This window comes from Oryza glaberrima, chromosome 12 (assembly GCF_000147395.1).
Source record: "Oryza glaberrima chromosome 12, OglaRS2, whole genome shotgun sequence".
Classification (NCBI taxonomy): Eukaryota; Viridiplantae; Streptophyta; class Magnoliopsida; order Poales; family Poaceae; genus Oryza; species Oryza glaberrima.
Window position 1 is genome coordinate 6,288,321 of NC_068337.1, and position 20,973 is coordinate 6,309,293.

General features: G+C 42.7%; 2 protein-coding genes across 2 annotated transcripts; one reads left to right on the plus strand and one right to left on the minus strand.

Moving 5' to 3' along the window:
* Positions 1–7,849: 7,849 nt before the first annotated feature.
* LOC127756599 (protein NRT1/ PTR FAMILY 4.6-like) lies at positions 7,850–13,132 on the plus strand. The gene is made up of 5 exons (XM_052281950.1): positions 7,850–8,101; positions 8,748–8,965; positions 10,096–10,560; positions 11,230–11,345; positions 11,878–13,132. Exons 1-5 carry the CDS (start codon positions 8,008–8,010, stop codon positions 12,734–12,736), a joined length of 1,752 nt encoding a protein of 583 aa, XP_052137910.1. The 5' UTR covers positions 7,850–8,007; the 3' UTR covers positions 12,737–13,132.
* Positions 13,133–14,188: 1,056 nt separating this feature from the next.
* Positions 14,189–19,268, minus strand: LOC127756655 (uncharacterized). Its single transcript, XM_052282012.1, has 2 exons — positions 18,792–19,268; positions 14,189–15,139 (listed from the first exon to the last, which is right to left on the minus strand). Exons 1-2 carry the CDS (start codon positions 19,250–19,252, stop codon positions 14,878–14,880), a joined length of 723 nt encoding a protein of 240 aa, XP_052137972.1. The 5' UTR covers positions 19,253–19,268; the 3' UTR covers positions 14,189–14,877.
* Between the last annotated feature and the right edge of the window lie 1,705 nt (positions 19,269–20,973).

Here is a 20,973-nt window from a genome sequence, read left to right on the forward strand (position 1 = left end):
TTCGAGGCGCTTCACTGACATCCTCCTCAGTGACATGTTCATGTGTATGTTCAGTTTGTTCTGGTGGTGTGATTGAACTGGGAATTATTTCAGAGGGTTGGCTCGAACCACTATGTGTATCCTTCATTGGGAAAAAGCTCTCAAAGAAGGTAGCATCACGAGACTCCATAATTGTACCTACATGCATGTCAGGTACCTCGGATTTAACTATTAAAAATCTATAGGCAATGCTATGATGAGCATATCCCAGAAAGACACAGTCCACAGTCTTAGGTCCAAGTTTGCGCTTCTTTGTTATTGGTACATTGACTTTCGCCAAGCACCCCCATGTGCGCAAATAAGAAAGTGATGGTTTTCTCCCAATCCATATCTCATATGGTGTTTTGTCCTTATTTCTGTTAGGAACTCTGTTTAACACATGATTCGAGGTCAACAATGCCTCCCCCCACCATGCCTTAGGTAGTCCCGTGGTGTCCAACATGGCATTCACCAAGTCAGTCAGTGTGCGGTTCTTCCTTTCAGCAATCCCATTAGACTCGGGAGAATAGGGAGGCGTTCTCTCATGTATGATGCTATGTTCCTCACAGAATAAGTCAAACTCGTTTGAGAAAAACTCTCCACCGCGATCAGACCTAAGCCTTTTTATCTTTCTGTCAAGTTGATTTTCATCTTCTGCCTTATAAATTTTAAAATAGTCTAGAGCCTCGTCTTTCGTTTTCAACAAGTACACATAGCAAAATCTAGTATCATTATCAATCAACGTCATGAAATATCGTTTTCCACCCTTCGTCAACACCCCATTCATTTCACAAAGATCTGAATGTAGGAGTTCTAGTGGTGCCAAGTTTCTCTCCTCGGCAGCCTTGTGAGGCTTGCGAGGTTGCTTCGATTGCACACAACTATGGCACTTAGAACCTTTGACAATGGAAAACTTAGGAATTAAACACATGCTAGAAAGCCGAGACATCAAGCCAAAATTAATATGACATAAACGTGAGTGCCAAACATTAGCCTCATCATCCACACTGCCACAAATATGGTTCACAGACTTATTGCAGAAATCAGAAAGAGAAAAGCGGAACAGGCCTCCGCACTCATAACCTTTACCAATAAAATATCCATGTTTAGACACGACTACTTTATTAGACTCAAAAACCAACTTAAATCCGTCTCTAGTCAGACGGGAGCCACTAACAAGATTCCTGTCGATAGAAGGGACATGCTGCACGTTCTTCAGCTGCACGATCTTTCCCGAAGTAAACTTCAGATCTACCGTGCCAACACCATGAACAGAAGCATGTGACCCATTCCCCATTAGGACGGTGGAACCCCGTGTGACCTGATAAGAAGAAAACAATGTGATGTCAGCACAAACATGTACATTGGCCCCAGTATCAACCCACCAATTAGTAGACTGATTAACTGAAAAAATAGTAGGTAAATTACCATACCCGCTTCCATCTCCAGTGTTGCCAATGGTCACATTAGCAGACTTAGAAGTCTGCCCTGCAGGTGCCTTCATCGCCTTGCGCTGTGGACACTTCCTAGCCAGATGACCAGGTTGCCCACACACAAAGCAAGTCCTCTCATCCTGATTAGGATTATTGTTGTTCTTCTTCTGCTTCTTGAAGTTGGTGGTCTGTTGAGCTTTGTATTTCCCCTTGCTCTTGTTCTGGGCCTTGTGCACTACATTGGCACTGGACTGCCCACCATCGCCGTAAGATGCAGCATCTTTTTCACGAGCTTTCTCCACAACATCAAGAGACGTTATCAACCCCTCAACGGAGTATTCCTGTCTCTTGTGTTTGAGTGCAATACCGAAACTTCTACAAGATGGAGGTACTTTCGCAATAATGCACCCAGCCACAAATTTGTCGGGTAAGACACACTTAAGGAGTTTGAGTTCCTTAGCAATGGTTTGTATCTCATGAGCCTGTTCGACTACAGAACGGTTGTCAGCCATCTTGTAGTCATGAAACTGCTCCATGATATACAGATCATTGCTAGCATCAGTAGCACCGAATTTAGTATTCAGTGCATCCCACAACTCCTTAGCGTCGGTCATATGCATATACACCTCGACCAGACGATCGCCAAGAACGCTAAGAATGCATCCCACAAAGAGAGTAGTGGCTTCCTTGAATTGCTTCTACTGATCAGCAGTAAGAATTCTTTCAGGTTTGCCAGTACTCACCCAGAAGCATTTCATAGCCGTCAGCCACAGAGTGACCCTGATCTGCCATCTCTTAAAGTGAACACCGGTGAATTTATCCGGCCTCAGTGCATCGGCAAAACCAGCCATAGTAAAATCACAGCGCCTATAATAAGGTTTTTGGATTGTTGAAATTATAAGCACATAATGATTTAATTTATTCCATAAATAAATCATGACATTGCAGATGTAAACTAGATTGAACGCATCATTAGATCTACACATGTAAACGAAGCAGTAAAACATGAACAGATCAAATATGCGTAACATGTCGAACACGTACCGAGGTGGCGTAAAGACAGGTTGCTCGGCAGGAACTACTCGCGGTTGCGAGCGTCGACGAAGGCATGAAGCACGCGAGCGGAAAGGAAGACGAGCCGTCGCGGACGAACAGGGAGCAGTCGCGCGAAGCGCTTCCCAAAAACCTTATTGCCGCCTTCTCCCGGTGCAGGACGTCGAAGGCAGAGGTTCCGGAGACCTGCTCTCCCGATCGCCGGTGCACGCCAGCGAGCGGGATGGAGTAGTCTACGAGCGACGGCGCAGCACAGAGTAGGAGGCAAACCCTAGATTGATTTTGCGTGTGTTGCATGAAGGCGGCGGCTCGGTTTATATAGAGATAGGTCGCCTGATCAGGGCGCTCGCGGAACCGAACCGGATAAATCACGTGTAACCTATCCGGACTCCACGCCGTTTACACGCACCGGATTTTTTGGAATGTTTCCAAAACAAAACAAATCCGAATTTCCTGCAGCAAAACAAAACTGCAAAAGGAGGCTGCATCTGCGCAAGGGTGAGGAGCTAATTTTGCGGACCATTCGACTCGTACGTCGTGCACGCGCGCCGCCTGCCCTGCCCTGCCCTTCCAGGCGAGGCGAGCGAGTGCGCGCGTGTGTTTCCCCTCTTCTCTCCACCACACATGCTTCAAGTGGCTAGGAGGGCATCCTCCCTTTTAAGGAGGTCCCCCTCTCCTAGAATAAGCAAGGTGGTACTAAACTCCACATGCATGCCATCCCATGAGGTGGGCTTTTGTGATTTTCCAAAGAATTAATCTTCGAATGGGCCTTAGCCCATCTATTAATTCCAACAGTGCCGCCGGTCTGACCGCCGGTAGATCGCCGGTTAGACCGCTGAAACCCGGTGAAACACAAATCGAAGAACTCTTAAAGTAGATGACGACTTTATTGATTCTCTCTGTGTATACAAAGTGCACCAACAACACTCCTTACAAAAATTTCAACTAAACTCGAAACCCTAACTCAAAACTCAACTCAATTGCTCTCAAAAGCGATACCGGGAAGCCTCACGCTCCCCCTCTATTTATACATGAGGTAGGCAGCCTAAAGCCACGAACCAAAGTCATACTTGGAGTCCTAAACACCTTAGGAAACCCTCTAGTACAAGAAACAAACTTTACATAACCAATATTACCAAATTTGGACTCCTGCCAAATTCGACTCCGCATCCCATACGCACACAATACCTCCATCGTATGCCATATGGAATCTCCATCAACCACGTGTATCAACTCTAGCCTTAGTCAGATCGCCGGTCTGACCGGTCAATGAACCTGCGATTCACCTGTAAATCCAATCATTTCCAAAACGACTTCGTGAATAATTTCCAAATAACAAAACCAATAATCTCCAATGCCAATTGTTCATCACAGAATAATAATCAAAAACACCTTTGATTTTACAATAGCTACAGATGCAAGAAATTTCTAGATAATATATGGATATATCACTTGTGGTCTTATCCTATGAAACAGTTATTTTGGTATTTTATTTTTAATTACTCCCTCCATCCTAAAATAAACACAACCATGAGTTTTCATGTCCAACTTTAATCGTTCGTCTTATTTAAAATTTTTTAAAGTAAGATTAGATTGTAGAACAAATGGTGTGGTGAGTCATGGTTATCATGATGCCTATGGATCTACTTATACACACATGTAGGGTGTACCATAAACAGGAATTTAATTAGGTCAGGATCTATTTAAGGGTTGTCCTACATGGTGAATTTAAGTCACAAAATAAAGTAATTAATTAATTTTGTTTTGCCCATACGAATGCTCGATATTATCTTTAGGGGCCTAATACCTTCACCATATGTCATATGTGAACACAGGACCCACCTATGGGTATTTAGGTGTAGGTGAATGGTCTATAAGTGGATTGGCATACCTACATCCTTATCCATATTCAAGGTAGTTCCGCTTTGAAATAGTGAATAAAATTCTCCAAAATCTTTCTTTAATGGTTTGGCTGATTCTTTTACCCGCTAGCTTTAATTTGACCTACCTTCTTTAATTTGGTTATATAATATCTTGGTGCCACAAATACCAGTAAAATAAGCACATCTTACATGTTCTTATGTTTCTCATCAATAGGACCTTAAAATATAAATCTACCATAATATTATGCACATTCTCATAGGTTTTTTCATTCACTTTGTAAATTAAAAACAGAAAGGGTAAACACTAACATAACACTGATTATATTCTTAGGACACATATACATAACATAAGACACTAGGTTTTGCAAGTTTTTTCAATAAACTCTATGTTTGATGATCAAGTAGATTATTTGTTTTATTCAACATTTGTGCACCATACTGTCAGGGTTATCGATACCACATATCTAATAGTAGTTGACTAAATCTCGGCAGGACCCACCACATACCATGTCTTATACGGAAACAACCTTCGGATATAGAAGGAGTTCCGCATAAGGAAGGATGAATAGAATTCTACATGAAAACGACAGGGACTACTCGGATTGTATCCATATTGGTTACCTTAGTACTACTTGGACAAGAGGACACATATGGGTATAAATACAAGACCCCTAGGAGGAGAGGGGACACAGAACAACAGAAGCCACAACATACAAACCTACATATGCCAAGACAAGCTGCCAGATATCGACATCAGAAATAAGCCTAGGAAAACCCCATATGGTACCTACGGGAATCAAAGAGAGGAATCTCGCGCTATCTCTGATCTCGCCGGATGCGGATTCGAGGAGGAAAGCTACCCTATGGTCGACTACGAGTCAGTACTACAGACCGCCAAGTCGACAACAGTTAGATAGGCTATCCCAAATATTGTACTGGTGTGATTATGGTGAATAAGAGCAATGACCGGCTTCGGCCAACAGGAGTAGGGTTATTACCTGACAATTCAGGGGCCCGAACCTGTATAAAAATCATCGTCCCCATCTCTTTTACCTCAATCTCGCATATATCCTGGTACCAACGATCCCCATACTATGCAAATACCAGAATCGCGACATCAAAATTAAATAAAATAATAGTATATGTCATTTTTTGTATGCAAAAATTAGCCAACTTCTAGCTGTGTGCAGGCTCGCTGCATGTTGGATGCCCGATCGCACACTCGTATAGTCGTATAGACGGTCACATTGTAGTCATAACGGCTCACTTTACTACCTTTTTCATTGCCAAGAGGTAATTAAGAAGAGTTTATTGATGGTTAGTAGTATGCATGTAATGAGTGCAAAGAGTGAGCATACACGTAGAAATGGCATGTATATGTTTTACTTCAATTTAATTATATATAGTTATTCTTTAATAAAATCTTGATTTGTTTTTTCTTCAAAACACTTTGCCTCAAACCCTTGGGTTTGCCAAGAACTAGGGCTTGTGTACATGCCACATAACCCGATGGGAATGCATGTCAATGCCTGCCAATGCATAGTTAGTAATGTAGAGGATCAATCCATAGTATTGATTAAAAATGTATATTTAAAATTATGTAAATTTTATCTGCCAATTATCTAGTATGTCACAACAACCCCATATACCGCCACAGGCGGTATTTAATATATGAAATGCTACATTTTAATTAGTCACTGTTGTTTTACTTATAAGTGTTTCAAATCTTTTGACGTAAAACTGTATAAGTAATTGATTTTCAATGAGCTATAAGGTGAATTAAGCAGATTTTATCATAAATTTAAGTAAATCATTTAGTCAACTGTTTAATATAAACATATAGCTGGGAGGATTTGATCAAAGGCAAGGTGGATGGAAAATTTCTTCCACAAATAAGCTGATCACAGTGACTAGAGCTTTTCTTTTGCCCTTGCGAACTACCAAGAGAGGTACCCAAATGACGACTTCAGAATTTTGAAGGTACGACCAATGAAAAATTATTTTGGCATCTCATAATTAATACTACCTCCTTTCCATGTCGATTTAGATACATAGCCAAAAGTCACTTATATTTTGGAATGAAGATTGTAGTTTCTGAAAGAGACAAGGGTGGTAAAATGTAATATTTTCCTACATATGAATAACCTTCCGGTCTTAGTACAATATTGACTAAACTAAGAATCATGATGATATAACCGTTTATTTGCACAAACTACAGTATATTAATTGGGATCAAATGATATTCAATATATACCTCCGCTCTTTGTTCAATGTTGATCGATAGATACTCCAAAGTAACCTTGCATGCCCGCCATTGACGACAGCTTACCTACCGAAGGAAATGTTTTTTCTCTTACTATTTGAACTGAAAGAGACCAAATTACCGTTTCTCTTGGTTATGACTTGAGAAAATACCAGTTTTTCCTCTTACTATTGAACTGAAAGAGACCAAATTACCGTTTCTCTTGGTTATGACTTGAGAAAATACCAGTGGATTGAGGTAAGACAAAATTGTGGCTAAATCAAATTCAATGACAAGACTAATACAATTGAATTTCTTATTGAGGGAAGTGGTAGTTTTAGGTCTTCGATATTTTTTTATCTCCTAAATCCTTAGGTTGTTTTGGAATGTGTCACGACAATCCCAATTGTAAAGTATAAATGAGTTTAGTACTATCAATGGGACGAACATGAGAGTCCCACTGAAGCACCCTCTAAAATTATTTGGCATACATCTATAAGAAGTATAGATTTAAGTTTTATCCACTTTATTCAGCCCTACCTACTATTTCTTTTTGGTTTCGTCACTGATGTTAAATTATGTCTTTTGTTACCTACAGTCAAAGGGGTGTTGCAGTTCTGATGGAAGGGGTAATGCGGGTAGCTCCCTGTTAATTGAGTAGGAACCAACAACCCAACTATGGCCCTGTTTAGTTTCCATGTAAAAACTTTTCACCATGTCAAATAAAATGTTTAGATATATGCATGAAGTATTAAATATATAAAAAAAACTAATTACATAGATTGCGTGTAAATTACGAGATGAATCTTTTAAGCCTAATTGCTCCATGATTTGACATGTGGTGCTATAGTAAACATTTGCTAATGACAGATTAATTAGACTAAATAAATTCGTCTCGCAGTTTCCAGGCGGAATCTGTAATTTGTTTCGTTATTAGTCTATGTTTAATACTTCAAATGTATGTCCATATATCCGATGTGACACGCTAAAAATTTTCGTTCGCAAACTAAACACGCCCTATGTACTAGAAAACAACTAGTACATATGACGAACTAGTGTCAAATTCAATCAATCGAGTGATCAATTATTTAGAAGATCTTTTAGTAATAAAAATGAGTCAGCATCACTGAAGAAAAACAAACGTAGCATCATGATCTGCCTGCACAGATACTACCATTATCGATATCTGCACTTCTTCCACGGCTATAAAAGGGCACCAATACAAGCCACAATTGTTGCTCATCACAAGCCACAAAGATATATCATATCATCTCATCTCATCAGGAGTCAAGACTGCGACACATAGTGAAGTGAAGCCCACTTAGCTAGCTTGCAATTGAGATCTTGCAGAGAATTGTGAAGATCTAGAGCTATAGCCATGGCTCTGCAAGTGCAAGGCCTTGTGGACTGGAGGGGAAGACCGGTTGATCCCAGGAGGCATGGTGGTCTGAAGGCAGTAATGTTCATCTACGGTAAGTATATAACTTCCTTAATCCACAGTCGTCGGATCAGAAATCAATGGTCAGGATCAGCTCAAGGGCCCCTGATCGGCATGTGTTGGGTTGTTTCCTTGTGCAACTGAAGAGGACCAGCTGTCCTAGCAAATAACACATGATGATGCATCAAATTTTATTTATTTATATATCTTTCTTTCTTCATTGGAAACTGGAGAGCTGAACCAGCACATAGTCCCTCTAGTTTAATAATACTTATTGTTTTAGACGAGGATATGATCTCAAAAACCAACTTTAACCACTATTTTCTATTATAATATATATATAAATATCAATAAATATATAATTATATCGAAGTACGTACTTTTTAAAACTAATATTTTGAAAATTATCCACAGTTAAATATTTTAAAGTTTAACATTAGCCTTATCCAATGCAACAAGTATTGTCAACCGGGAGAGAGTACCACATTTAAAATAAAATTATTTATCTATTGCTTCAAGAACACTAAGTTACATAATTTTTTTTAAGTAAAGAAGGATAACATTTTGTTCTTGAGAAAGGGATGTATTTATCGTTATAAAAGGAGAACATGGTATTTACCATTATTCATTTACAAACTATAGGCTGATCATACACAATTTTCTTTAATTTGCGCTTGCAGTCTTGATTGTGATGACCAACATGGGGAACATTCCCACTATGCTAAACATAGTGAGCTACCTGCATGGCACAATGCACATGGGCATCGCCGATGCCTCCACCACCGCCGCCAACTTCTACGGTGCAATCTGTGTCTTCTCCTTCCTCGGCGCCTTCATCTCCGACTCCTACATCAAGCGCTTCTACACCATCCTCATCTTTGCTCCCATCGAAATTCTGGCAAGCATCCTAAACCATTCGTACATCTTTAGGATTATATAAATGGTACTTTAAGCTTTTGGGTCTACTGGTTGGCCAATAGTAAAGTGACAAAGGCTCAGTTCTTAATTATAAAGTTAAAACATGTTTAGTCTATCTCATCAATGGTTTAAGGTTTGAGTAACTTTTCCAATTGTTTTTATTGGATTCTATATCAGTTGATATTATTCTACTACCAAAATTATCATCAGTAGAAAATTAGAAGCTTTGAGTAATTTAGTCACTAATAATTAATAAGTGTTTTAAAAAAAACTATTCCCTTAGATAATACAAATAAATACAATCCGTTAGATTAAAAAGATACCTAAATTTTACTACCAATAGATACAACCGTAAAATAATTTAATTTCACATTTCACTGTTTACAATATACCTTGTTTCACTTTTCAATTAGGTTTATTACATACTTCCATTATATATCAAAACATATCAAAATAAGTTTCGCTTTGCATTAAGTTGCTTCCTATAATAGATGAAGAGAAGCCTTGTAAAATACGAATACAACCTATGAAACTTCTCGAATTTAGATCATTTTTCATGATGTTTCTTTCAAATTTTATGAAATTTCTATAGGTTTGACGAAGCATATAATGGTATTAAGTAAAAACTAAGGGCATCCGCAATGGTTATCTATAGGCTCTCTACAAGAGATCCATGTCAGCATATTTTTATACTTGGAAGAGATTAAATAAAGAGAGAGAGCAAAGCTATCTACTAATCTGGAGATAGTCTATAGAGAAAAACGAGGCAATGGATTAGAGAGCTATAGATACCCATGTAGACATACTATCGAAGTTGTTTATTATTAATCTAGTCTAATGCTGAGATATACATGTTTTATAGATAGCACCTTATTTTACCATTGCGGGTGCTCTAATATCGTTAAACCTATTGTAAAGTGAAAATCTGTAGAAAACCTTGCGCGCGCAAAGCAAAACAAAGTACACTTTACCCGGTGTAAAGGACAATTTACTCCATCCTTAAAAAAAAAATCAATCTAACTTACTGTACTTAATTTATTAGTGCAAGTGAAAAACCAAAAACCAGTATATATGGATTAATAATGTATTAATGTGATTATCACTTGGTAGGGATACATGCTGCTAGCATGCCAAGCGCACTTCCCGTCGCTGCACCCGCCGCCGTGCGACGCCGCCGCCGGCCAGTGCGCAGCGGTGAGCGGGCGGAACCTGAGCCTGCTCCGGCTGGGCCTGTACGTGATCCCGCTCGGCGAGGGCACGCTGCGGGTGTGCGGGGCGGCGCTGGGCGGCGACCAGTTCGACGGCGGCGAGGTCGGCGGCGACGACCCGGCGGCGGCGGCGGCAGCGGAGGCCCGGGGGAAGGCGAGCTTCTTCAACTGGTTCGCCTTCTGCATCTCGCTGGGGGGGCTCGTGGGGCTCGTGCTCGTGGTGTGGGTGCAGAACAACGAAGGGTGGGACCTCGGATTCGCGCTCGCTGCGCTCATGGCGCTCGTCGCCATGGCCGTCGTCCTCGCCGGCCTCCCCTTCTACCGCCACCGCGTTCCCACCGGCAGCCCGCTCACCAGAATCCTCCAGGTAACTCAAAGTAGTAGTACTCAACTGATCTGATCAGAGTGGCACATCAAAGAAAAATTTCGATAAAAACATTTGAATTCGTAACAAATTTGCACTGAATTTGGACACCAAAGCTCTAGAAAAGTACGGAGTGAGATGCTTGCAGTGGCAAGGGGATGTGGTTTCAGTTCCTAACACGCTCATAATTTTTTCTTAAAAGATATTTGAAGGGATGTCACGCATATTGTCTTCTTAAAAAAAAAGTTTAGAGAGACGTCTTTTCCTTCAAATCATGTATTTTTTTAGAAAAGTCCAGAGTACCGAACTGAGATACCGAAGAAATTTTGGGATCAAAGCTTCAAATTTTAGAAAATTTCTCTTTTTTAAAAAAAAATCTTATCAAATTTTCACTGAATTTGGATAGTTTCTTCTTTCTTTTTTTTTTTTACCATGGTACATCCTACCGGGACCTATCAGTAGACCTGAAATTTTCTACAATTATAAAATTAAGTTATTTCTTGGAAGAGTATATATAAGTCCCTATCTATATCTACTTTCCTTGAGCATAATATAGATTTAAAATTTGTGAGCGCTGTATGGAGATTGTGAATTTGCTGGTAATTTGTCGGAGAGATGTGTGTATAAATTTTTAATCATCCAACATTTTGATTTTTGTGTGAAATTTGACAGGTTTTTGTGGCGGCGTTCAGGAAGAGGAACGTCACGATGCCGGAGAGCTTGGTGGAAATGCATGAGTGTTCTGACGGCTCGACCATCGAGCTGCTGGATAAAACTCCAGACTTCAAGTAAGCCTGAAATTTAAATAGTATCTCGAATCTAAAGGGAATTTTGTAATCCATTTAATTTTAGATTTTCCAACCTGTGTTTCACTTTTAGTATGGCCATAATTTCTCCCTTGTGTCGTTAATTTGTTAACCCCTCGCCCCTCCTAATAACTTTTTTGTATTTTGGCAATTTTTTACTCCATCTCAATATATCCTGCAAAACTCATGTTGTCATCATTAAAAAAGCATTATCACAATGTAAAGGATTTATTTTGTAATTCATTGAATTTTATATTTTCGAATTTATTTTACCATGAATTTTCTCTCTCTCTCTCTTTCAAAGAGGAGTATTTTTTATCTGACCTCTACATCTAACCAAATATATACAATATTTTTAATTTAGAAACATAGCCCTCAAACAAATCAATCTGAAATTAGCTTCTATGAATTTTCTCAAACAAATCAATCTGAAATTAGCTTCTATGAATTTTCTCTTGTGTGGTTAATTTGTTAATTTTGGTGGCATTTCTCTTTGGTGTGTGTGCAAGCTTAGGTTCCTGGACAAGGCGGCGGTGGACGACGGCGACCGGCGGCGATGGTCGGCGTGCACGGTGACGCAGGTGGAGGAGGCGAAGATCATCCTCCGCATGCTCCCCGTCTTCCTCACCTCCGTCCTCGGCTACGTCCCCATCCCTCTCCTCCTCACCTTCACCGTGCAGCAGGGCGGCGCCATGGACACCCGCCTCGCCGGCACCAGCGTCCCGCCGGCGAGCCTCTTCGTCGTCCCCATCGTCTTCCAGATGCTCATCCTCGTCGCCTACGACCGCGCCGCCGTGCCGTGGCTCCGCCGCGCCACGGGCTACGCCGCGGGCGTCACCCACCTCCAGCGCGTCGGCCTCGGGTTCGCGTCCAGCGCCGCCGCGCTCGCGCTCGCCGCCGCCGTGGAGTCGCGCCGCCGCCGCTGCCTCGGCGTCGCGGCGCCGGCCATGTCGGTGTTCTGGCTGACGCCGCAGTTCTTCCTCCTCGGCGTCATGGACGTCACCTCCTTCGTCGGCCTCCTCGAGTTCTTCTACAGCGAGGCGTCCGCCGGCATGAAGTCCATCGGCGGCGCCGTCTTCTTCTGCATCCTCGGCGTCGCGTCGTGGCTCGGCGGCGCCCTCATCCAGGCGGTCAACCGCGCCACCGCCGGCGGTGCCGGACACGGCGGTTGGCTCGACGGCGCCGACCTCGACGCCAGCCACCTCGACCGGTTCTACTGGCTGCTCGCTGTGTTCGAGCTCGTCGCCTTCTTCCTCTACCTCTACTCCGCATGGAGGTACACGTATAGGCATCATCCACGAGTTCAGCCATCAATGGAGGATGCCAAGGTATCCGCGACAGCGACGACGACGACGAAGAAAGCCGAGGTTTGAGTGACAGTTGAATCTACTACCTCCGTCTCAGAAATGTAGCTATTTATGGCTATGAATCTTGGACAAGTTTTGTTTTCAAGGTTCATAGTTGAAGATAGCTTTATTTTAGAACGGAGGTGGTAAAATAAAAGCTGTGATGGCTCTATGTACCATAGAAAAAAATGTTGTAGCTGATGATCCTATAGGTGATGATGAGACAGTAGTGTGGGTTTGAACCCTCGGATTGAGAAATGGATGGCTGAGATTGCGTGCGGTTAGTGTTGTGCAGTCACAATAGCAACCGCACTGTAACTCAGTCCAGTGTTACAGAGAGGCTCTCGTATAAATGTTAGTATTTTGAATATTTCATGTTTTGGATTGATATAATCTAATAAAACTGAAAAGATCGTTGGTGGATATTATGTATGGTTACTACTTAACTGTGTGGTCACAGTAGCGGCTGCACTATTTCAATTCGTGTTCCAACGAGGCTCTCATATACTCCCTTCATTTTTTATTATAAATCATTTGACTTTTTTTTCAAATAATAAGTCGTTTGATTTTTTTCAAACTTTTTAAAGTTTGACCAAGTTTATAAAAAAATATATTAGTATTTTCAACACAAAACAAATATATTATCAAAATATATTCAATGTTATATTTAATAAAACTAATTTAATATTTTAGATGTTGCTAAATTATTTTATAAACTTGGTCAAATTTAAGAAAGTTCCACTAGAAAAAAAAAAGTCAAACGACTTATTATACACAGCAAAGGGAGTAATATAAATGTTATTATTTGGAATAATACTTTTTTTTGTTTTGGATGGATAATCTAGTAATGAAGCAGATAATACATATCAATGATTTTCAGTGGATTTGAAGTAGGTTCCAATAGTAAAATAGTGTTTGATTCTCAAAGGTGGAGGATCATATTACCAGATTACAGAGAGAGAGAATGTGGTGGATGCTTGTGGTGCCTGTTTCTTTCAGATTTTTTCGGCTGTTCTCAGTCACATAGAGAGCAGTCTTCATCAATGAAAAGATAAATCACATAGAGATAAGAGAGCAGGCTTGTAATAGTGCAGGGGTACTAGGTGTGCTGTTGGCCTCCAGCAACACCTGTGTTTCAGAATTCAGACTATTAGCTACTTCCTCCGTTTAACAATACAAGTCATTCTAGTATTTCTCACATTCATATTGATATGAATGAATCTAGACATATATATCTATCTAGATTCATTAACATTAATATGAATATAGGACATGCTAAAATGACTTACATTGTGAAACGGAGGGAGTATCTTTTTTAGAGCCCATTTGAATTGGAGAATTGTCTGAGAAATTTTAGAGGATTCAATTTGTGAAGGAATTTTTGCTATGAAACCCTTTGATTCATAGAGAAGTATAAGGAATTTTTCATAAGGTTACATTCCTATAACTCAATTTTATAAGAAAATAAGCAAGAGATCGACCTCTTGGAAATTATGACATATTTAGAGTAAGGATTATGACATGGCTAAAGAAGCAACAGAATCTATATTGAAGAATAATTTTTTACTTCCATTAGGACATCAAGCTAGCCAACATATACAACTTTGCAACGAACCTATGCTATAAACGATTGGAATTCGAGCAACAACGGACATTTACAGTTTGCAATTTGCAAGGTGAACTCCCAAACATCAGCAAACTGAACCATCTAAACCACTACAATTTACAGCAGCATGCACGAACTAGGCTGATAAGACCACAGCAAAGTTGGAAGAGCAATTATAAAAGGGTTACTGAGCAACTACAACATACTAGTATTATATCAACTACAACATACTGATAAGGCTGTACATCCCTAAATGGGTAGCCTAATATGATCCAAAAAAGAACATGACCCTCCAATTACTTGAACATGTTTACATTTCCTTGGAAGCTTAAAGTCCAACTTCGACTTCCTTCAAGGATGGTAGAGGGAAAGATTCTTCTTTGCAAAGATTTTTGCACTGTAATAAAACCTCCAGCGTGTTTTCTGGCTCTTATTGTTTTTCCTTTGAACTACGAGGTGCACCTCAAATCCTCAATACCTGGTATACCTGGTATTTACAGTGGATGATCGTCATGTCTGTCAGCCTCCATGTACAACAGGATCATATGTTGATCCAAAAGAATCAATCCGACGATCTATGAAATGGCGCATTCTTTGCGCCATTCAACTGCATCTTTCTTTTCCTCTGAATTTGGCGGACTGTTTCACAAATCAATAGATTCAGTTTTGGCACTCCATTGCTTGTCAAGTGCAGTTCAATTCCAACTTTTTTCAAAGCTTCTATAACGAGCCTCTGAGATTTTGGATCATGATCAGAACATCGTGATGGAGTAATGCCTGTCAGAACAGGTTTCCCACAAGTTTCTACCCCATTTTGCATGTCACTGCAGAAGAATAAACAATAGTAATCAGATATAAGGAGAATTGCTCATTAAGTAACAAGATGAATTCTTCGAAGAGTAAATTGGCATCCAAAAAGTCATTCCCCATTCCCCTTGTTCCAACAAAAGAAGTACAACTAATAAGCAACATATTATTTTGCATCCTACAAATTATGTATTATATCAACACAGATATTTCATACGCATATGATATGCCTATTTGTGAGACCTAAAAATCCCTAGGTTATAAAATACAGTAGAATGATAGCAGCTGCTATACACATGTTTATTTGAGGCAATGTTATTAAGGCGGTATGGTGAGGTGTGGTGATCCACCACCGCCTTACTGCCATAGTGAGCGATAATGAATATGGCGTGGCGACACCTAACGTGCAGTGAAAAGATAGAAAGAATAAGAAATATGGGCTGTAAATACACTAATTGTGTACTCTATTCATCACAGCGCAGCCCAATAGTAGTAGCCCATCCAAGCACTCACCTAACCTAGGCCCACTACTTTCTCTCAACCTACCAGGTAGCAATTTAACCCTACCCAACAGCTTCCTTCCTAGCAGCCACCACCTCACCTCCATCCAGATCTCTCTCCCCTATCGTGCAGCACTGCAGCAGGCTCCTCTCATCCACCTTTCTCTCTCTCTCCTCGATGCAGCAAGCAGACCATCCTCCTATCCTCTCTTCCTTCTTGCAGCCAGCAGCCTCCTCTCCTCCACCTTTTCTCTCTCATATGGCACAACAGCAGCAGTCCCTCTACTCCACATCGGCACAATAAGGGGAGAGGGCGCCACCAGGGAGGACCAGCAGCAAGACAGTGGACTTTTCCCCTCTGCTCTTACCCTCTCTCCTTCAGTTCATACCTGTAAAGGGGAGAAGCCTAAGGCGGAAGGACACCTTGCCCTTCCGTGAACGCCACAACGCTATAGCGACGCCTTAATAACCATGATTGGAGGATTATCTCCAAATCCCACAAATTACAGTATTTGATAATAATAGCCTTTTCTAATAAAGAAATAAGCCAAATCCTGCAAATTTGGATAATCGTAACAAAAATTCTGACACCCATCAATAGTTCTATAGAGCTACCAAGCTAAAAGCCGCCTTTACCACCAATGTTATAGTTAACTCGTTTTGACCACAAACAAGTTTAGGAACTTGACAAGCTAATCAGGAAACTGATGGGCTATTGGTGGTGTCTGTTCTCTCTCTCCCTCAACGACGCCCCAAGCATCCACCGCTGCCAGCAGCTGATGGCCCCAGGTTATCCAGAGAAGAGACTCGCTGGATCTGATCATCAGGCCAACAGCAGCTCACAGGATACAGGGTCGGATTTGTCCTTGTCGATCGAGCTCGCTGGTGTTGGGAGTACCGTGGAGCTTCTGGCCCATCATGGGAGAGAGCAGACCCCGAGAGGGGAATCGAGTTGGAGCAAGTGAGAGAACAGAAGCCTCTGGCCCATTTGGCATCGTCATGCCTCGATTGAAACCTGTGAATCTCACACTGGTGTGCTGCTACTTGGTAGCTAGAGCATGGAACATTTGGAACCCCACCGCTTTCTTTGTTGGTGAAGTGAAGGAGCTGTGAAGCAAAGGGACAAGGAAGCCTGGAAGCTGATGAAGGCTTGAGAGCTAGGAGCTGGAGATCGATGTGTTCAACTAGGAGAAAGAGAGGAAGAAGAGGACAGCCAACTTCTTGATGGAAGAAAGAGTAGTTGAGAATAGGCATAGAGTGGGCATCAGCATTTACCACGGGCGTGCACAGTACATCATTTTTCAAGTATCGTTTTTCACATATATAAAATACCAAATATGATCTGATAATTAGAGTGAAAATAATTTTATTTTGTTCTTTTAGTTACCGGATTCGGTGGGTTATCTTCCTATAAAATCCCGTTGCAACGCACGGGCATTTAGTAAGTCTAGTAAAAATTGATTTGACCAAACAAAAGACTGCATAGGTATATGGACTGAAGGGATGAAGTACAGACACCAACTAAGCATGTGAGTTGAACGCTCAGTGCTAATTTCTTTTCAACACTCTAACACTCCTACCGATATTTTTGTGTTGGCCTCCGTCCCAAAATATAGCAATTTTTAGCTATGAACCTGGACACACTGATGTCCAGATTCATAGCTAAAAATACTTATATTTTGGGACGGAGGGAGTATGCCACTAGCTACAGCCAGCAGCGGTGGACATGCAAATGCATGAAGTGAATGAATTCTCCAGCCTGTACATTACCAGGTTGACAATCGTATTCACATTAATTGATTATTTTTATTCAAATATGTATTTATCAGTTCTGCATTTGTTCCTGATTAACAAACATAGGGAAGGGATCCTGGTTTAACAACTTACCATTGTTACGAATGTTCCTTCCTTAACCTTTACCCCCATAAAAACAGCATATAGGAATTGTTGTCCTATGCGTTAATCCTCATACTACCGGTAATAAAAGTAGGAATTGCGGGAGCTTGACTGTTATCCAAGTGAGGTGTAAACTGCAAAGAGTGGTGTATTGCTAAATAGACAGGTCTACTTGTCAGCTTGTAAAAGTCCAGAAGTTGTGACAATCACAGGAAGCTTTGACTAGTCCAAGGTTTAGCCCCAAATTCAACAAAAGGCAAATCAAAATTTGGAGGGTTGAACTAAATGTTCTCATAACATACATGCCAGGACTAAAATAATAATAAAATGATTCAATTTTACTAACGTCAGCAAGATCAGGGTATTTGAAGCTAATCATGAAGCTCAGGGACACTAAGATAAATGTTGTGCAATTAGTAAGATAAAACTGTATAATTTGACCCATTCATGAAAAATGACTACATGGAGGACGGTTGGACATCATTAGCTTGTAGGTTAAATGGACAATCCTACTTTTGAGTCATGGCATCGAGATACTATATCTGAATCAATAATCCTATTGAGTATTTGCCTAACTTGTATTCGCATCGGTAATACTACTAATTCAAATCCACATATGTATCACTTCTATGTACGTTCCTGAATATCTAATAAAGGGAAACTATTAAGGATAGTCTAAGAAAATCCACTATCCCTCCCTTTTTTTTTTTGTCACCACGCAATATAGGTATCATTGTCCTACATATTACTGTATCTCATATTATCCTAAACAGAAACCAGGACATGGCGAGAAACCAGCTGGTTCACGCCAAAATTGGTTCCTGCCAAAATTGTGTTCCCTGATCGAAGCAAGTGATACATAAAAACCTAACACACCATACCTGCATCGGAAGTTGTTCCACCAATGTCTTAGAAAAAAAAAATCGTCAATACAACCACCAAAGTATTCAGTTTTCACATAGTTTTGTGAAAAACATACTTATTCACGCCTCATACACATAATGACAAGGCTGCAAGATTCTTTTAACTAGATCAATGATACAAACTATTTTTATTATAAAAAAAAACATGGCATAACATCGCAAATTCACATGCAGACATGAAGTCAACCAAAAAATAATCAAAATTCACAAGCAACCATCTCCCCTAACAATCGCAACCACCCATCGCACAATGAACCCGACCATACAACCACATTCCCCGCACAGAATTTTACGGCGCGGCGCTGAATCAAACCAAAATTAGAATATGGAAGCGTGAAATTGCAATGTACCTTCGGTTGGTGACGAAGGCGCAGGGCTTGTAGAGCAGCTGCTTGGGGTCGAAGAGGATGTGATCGAAGCAGTAGGCCGCGAAGGGCATCGCCTTGGCGCCGCAATTCGCCGCGGAGCACCCCGCCCTGGCAGCCGCAATCTCGACAGCAGCGCCGCCGCCATTCACAGCCGGATGAGGAGGAGGGGGAGCGCCGCCACCAACGGCATTCCCGGCGTCGGGGCTGGAGCCGTGCTCCCACCAGTACTCGGCGTGCCTCGCGGAGAGCTCGTCGGCGAGCGCCCAGAGCTGGGCGCGGTAGAGGGAGTGGAGCTGCAGGAGGCCGCGCCGGCGGCGGCGGATGACCTCCTCGCGTGACAGCGCCGCGGCGCGGCAGAGCTTGGCGTCGCCCGAAGCGCCGGCGAGCAAGACCGGCCGCGGCGGCGGCGGCGTGGGTTTATCGGCGGCGTGGCCGTCACCCATCGGAGGCGGTGGCGGGCTAGGGTTTCGAGGGGAGGGTTTAATGAGGGAGAAGGTGGTGGCCTTATGAATTCGGCCCGCTCGATTGGGCCGGTCTGTCTGGGCTTATATGGCCTAATTGTTTTTGAAAAAAGTACACCAAAGGTCCCTCAACTTGTCATCGAGTTAGAAAATCGTCCTCCAACCACACAACCGGACACAATGTATCCCCCAACTTACAAAACCAGGACAGACTAGGTCCCTCGGTAGTTTTGACCCCGGTTTTATCTGACGTAGCCACTAAGTCACCGTGGGCCCCACATGTCAGGATGCCACGAACACTCTATCTCTCTTTCCTCCTCTCCCTTCCTCTCTCTCTCACACTTTTCTCCTCTCGAGGAGCACAGCCGGCAAGGGAGAAGTGCCGCGCGCGGCGGGCGCGCCGATAGCTAGCGGGGTAGGAGACTAGGAGGGCTGCCACGACCAGCAGGGAGGAGTGCGACGGGCGACAGCTGGCGAAGGAGATGGCACCCAGCGACAGCCTGGAGGCGAACGCTGTGCCGCTCCACTGCGCCCTAGGGCCTCTCCACTTGCATCGCGGTGACGACGCGGGAGCAAGAGGGAGTCGTTGGGGCGAGGAGGTTCGACGGCTTGCCGGCGATGTGGTGGCAGGGACGCGGCGGCGGAGACACGAGAGAAGGAGAGGGCGTCGGCGTCGGCGGGCGAGTGCGGTGGCGGAGAGGCAGCGGCGGCGGCGGGGCGAGGCGGCGTTGACGGGCGAGCACGGCTGCGGATGGGGAGCAGCGGCGCCGACGACTCCGCGCCGCTCGGCCTCATTCTTCGCTCACTGGGAGGGATGACTGAGGTGAGAGGACGTCGCCAGACGGTTCAGCGGCCAGACCGAGGTGGCGAGCATGGACGACAACGAGGCGTGCGAGCTGGTGAGCAGCGCAGACCTTGTCATCAGTGGCGACATCGACGATGATGGCGAGGGCATCCGCGCCTTCCTCCTCCGCCTCCCCCACCGGCGATCTCGCGCCGCCCTGAGCCCGTGCTGTCACCGGCCGAGCGCGCTGCCGCCTGTGCGAGTGTTTGACTTTGGATGATCAGGTCACCGTCGTTACTTATGTGCCACTCATACTAGTTGATTGCAGTAAAACTTGCTGAAAAGGTGGTGTGTTTTTTTTAATAATAGAATATAACATCCGGCCTTTGATCAAAAGAGCTACAGCCAATTATTATAAACTAACACTCTAAAAACGAGTGTACTTCAAATAAATTGAAAACACCAAAAAAAAAACTTGATATCATAGGTAGTAGCAGAAATACTTGATATTTTGATAATTCGTGGATTAAAACGATCATTGAATTCATCTGCAACATAATGTATTCGAGCAAAAGAGAAGTGTAAGAATTTGTAACCATGCAAAATGAAATGGGATTTTTTCGCAGGCACAACGATCCTTTTGCTCTGCTACTACTGATATGCTTTGACATTAACATCCAACAATCTAGTGGAGAAACAAAGATGAATTTGCATTGTTTGGCTGACACAGAACGGGTGCCGATGGAGCCACGGAGGAGCGGTCGATGCAGCATCGCCGGAGGTGGCAGTGGCAGTGGCGGTACGTACTCCCTCGGCGATGGCCTTGCTGGCGGCGCGCTGCACGTCGGGCAGCTGGTGGTCGGAGTCTGGAGTGGAGACGATGGGGGCGAGCGGGACGTGGAGCAGCCAGGCAGAGTCG

Bases quoted from the DNA above. Each gene is read 5' to 3' on its own strand.
- LOC127756599 (XM_052281950.1), top strand. From the start codon at position 8,008: ATGGCTCTGCAAGTGCAAGGCCTTGTGGACTGGAGGGGAAGACCGGTT. The intron at 8,102-8,747 runs GTAAGTATATAA...TTGCGCTTGCAG, and splicing joins GGCAGTAATGTTCATCTACG to TCTTGATTGTGATGACCAAC. The intron at 11,346-11,877 runs GTAAGCCTGAAA...GTGCAAGCTTAG, and splicing joins GATAAAACTCCAGACTTCAA to GTTCCTGGACAAGGCGGCGG.
- LOC127756655 (XM_052282012.1), bottom strand. From the start codon at position 19,252: ATGGGTGACGGCCACGCCGCCGATAAACCCACGCCGCCGCCGCCGCGG. The intron at 15,140-18,791 runs GTACATTGCAAT...ATTCTTCTGCAG, and splicing joins GCCTTCGTCACCAACCGAAG to TGACATGCAAAATGGGGTAG.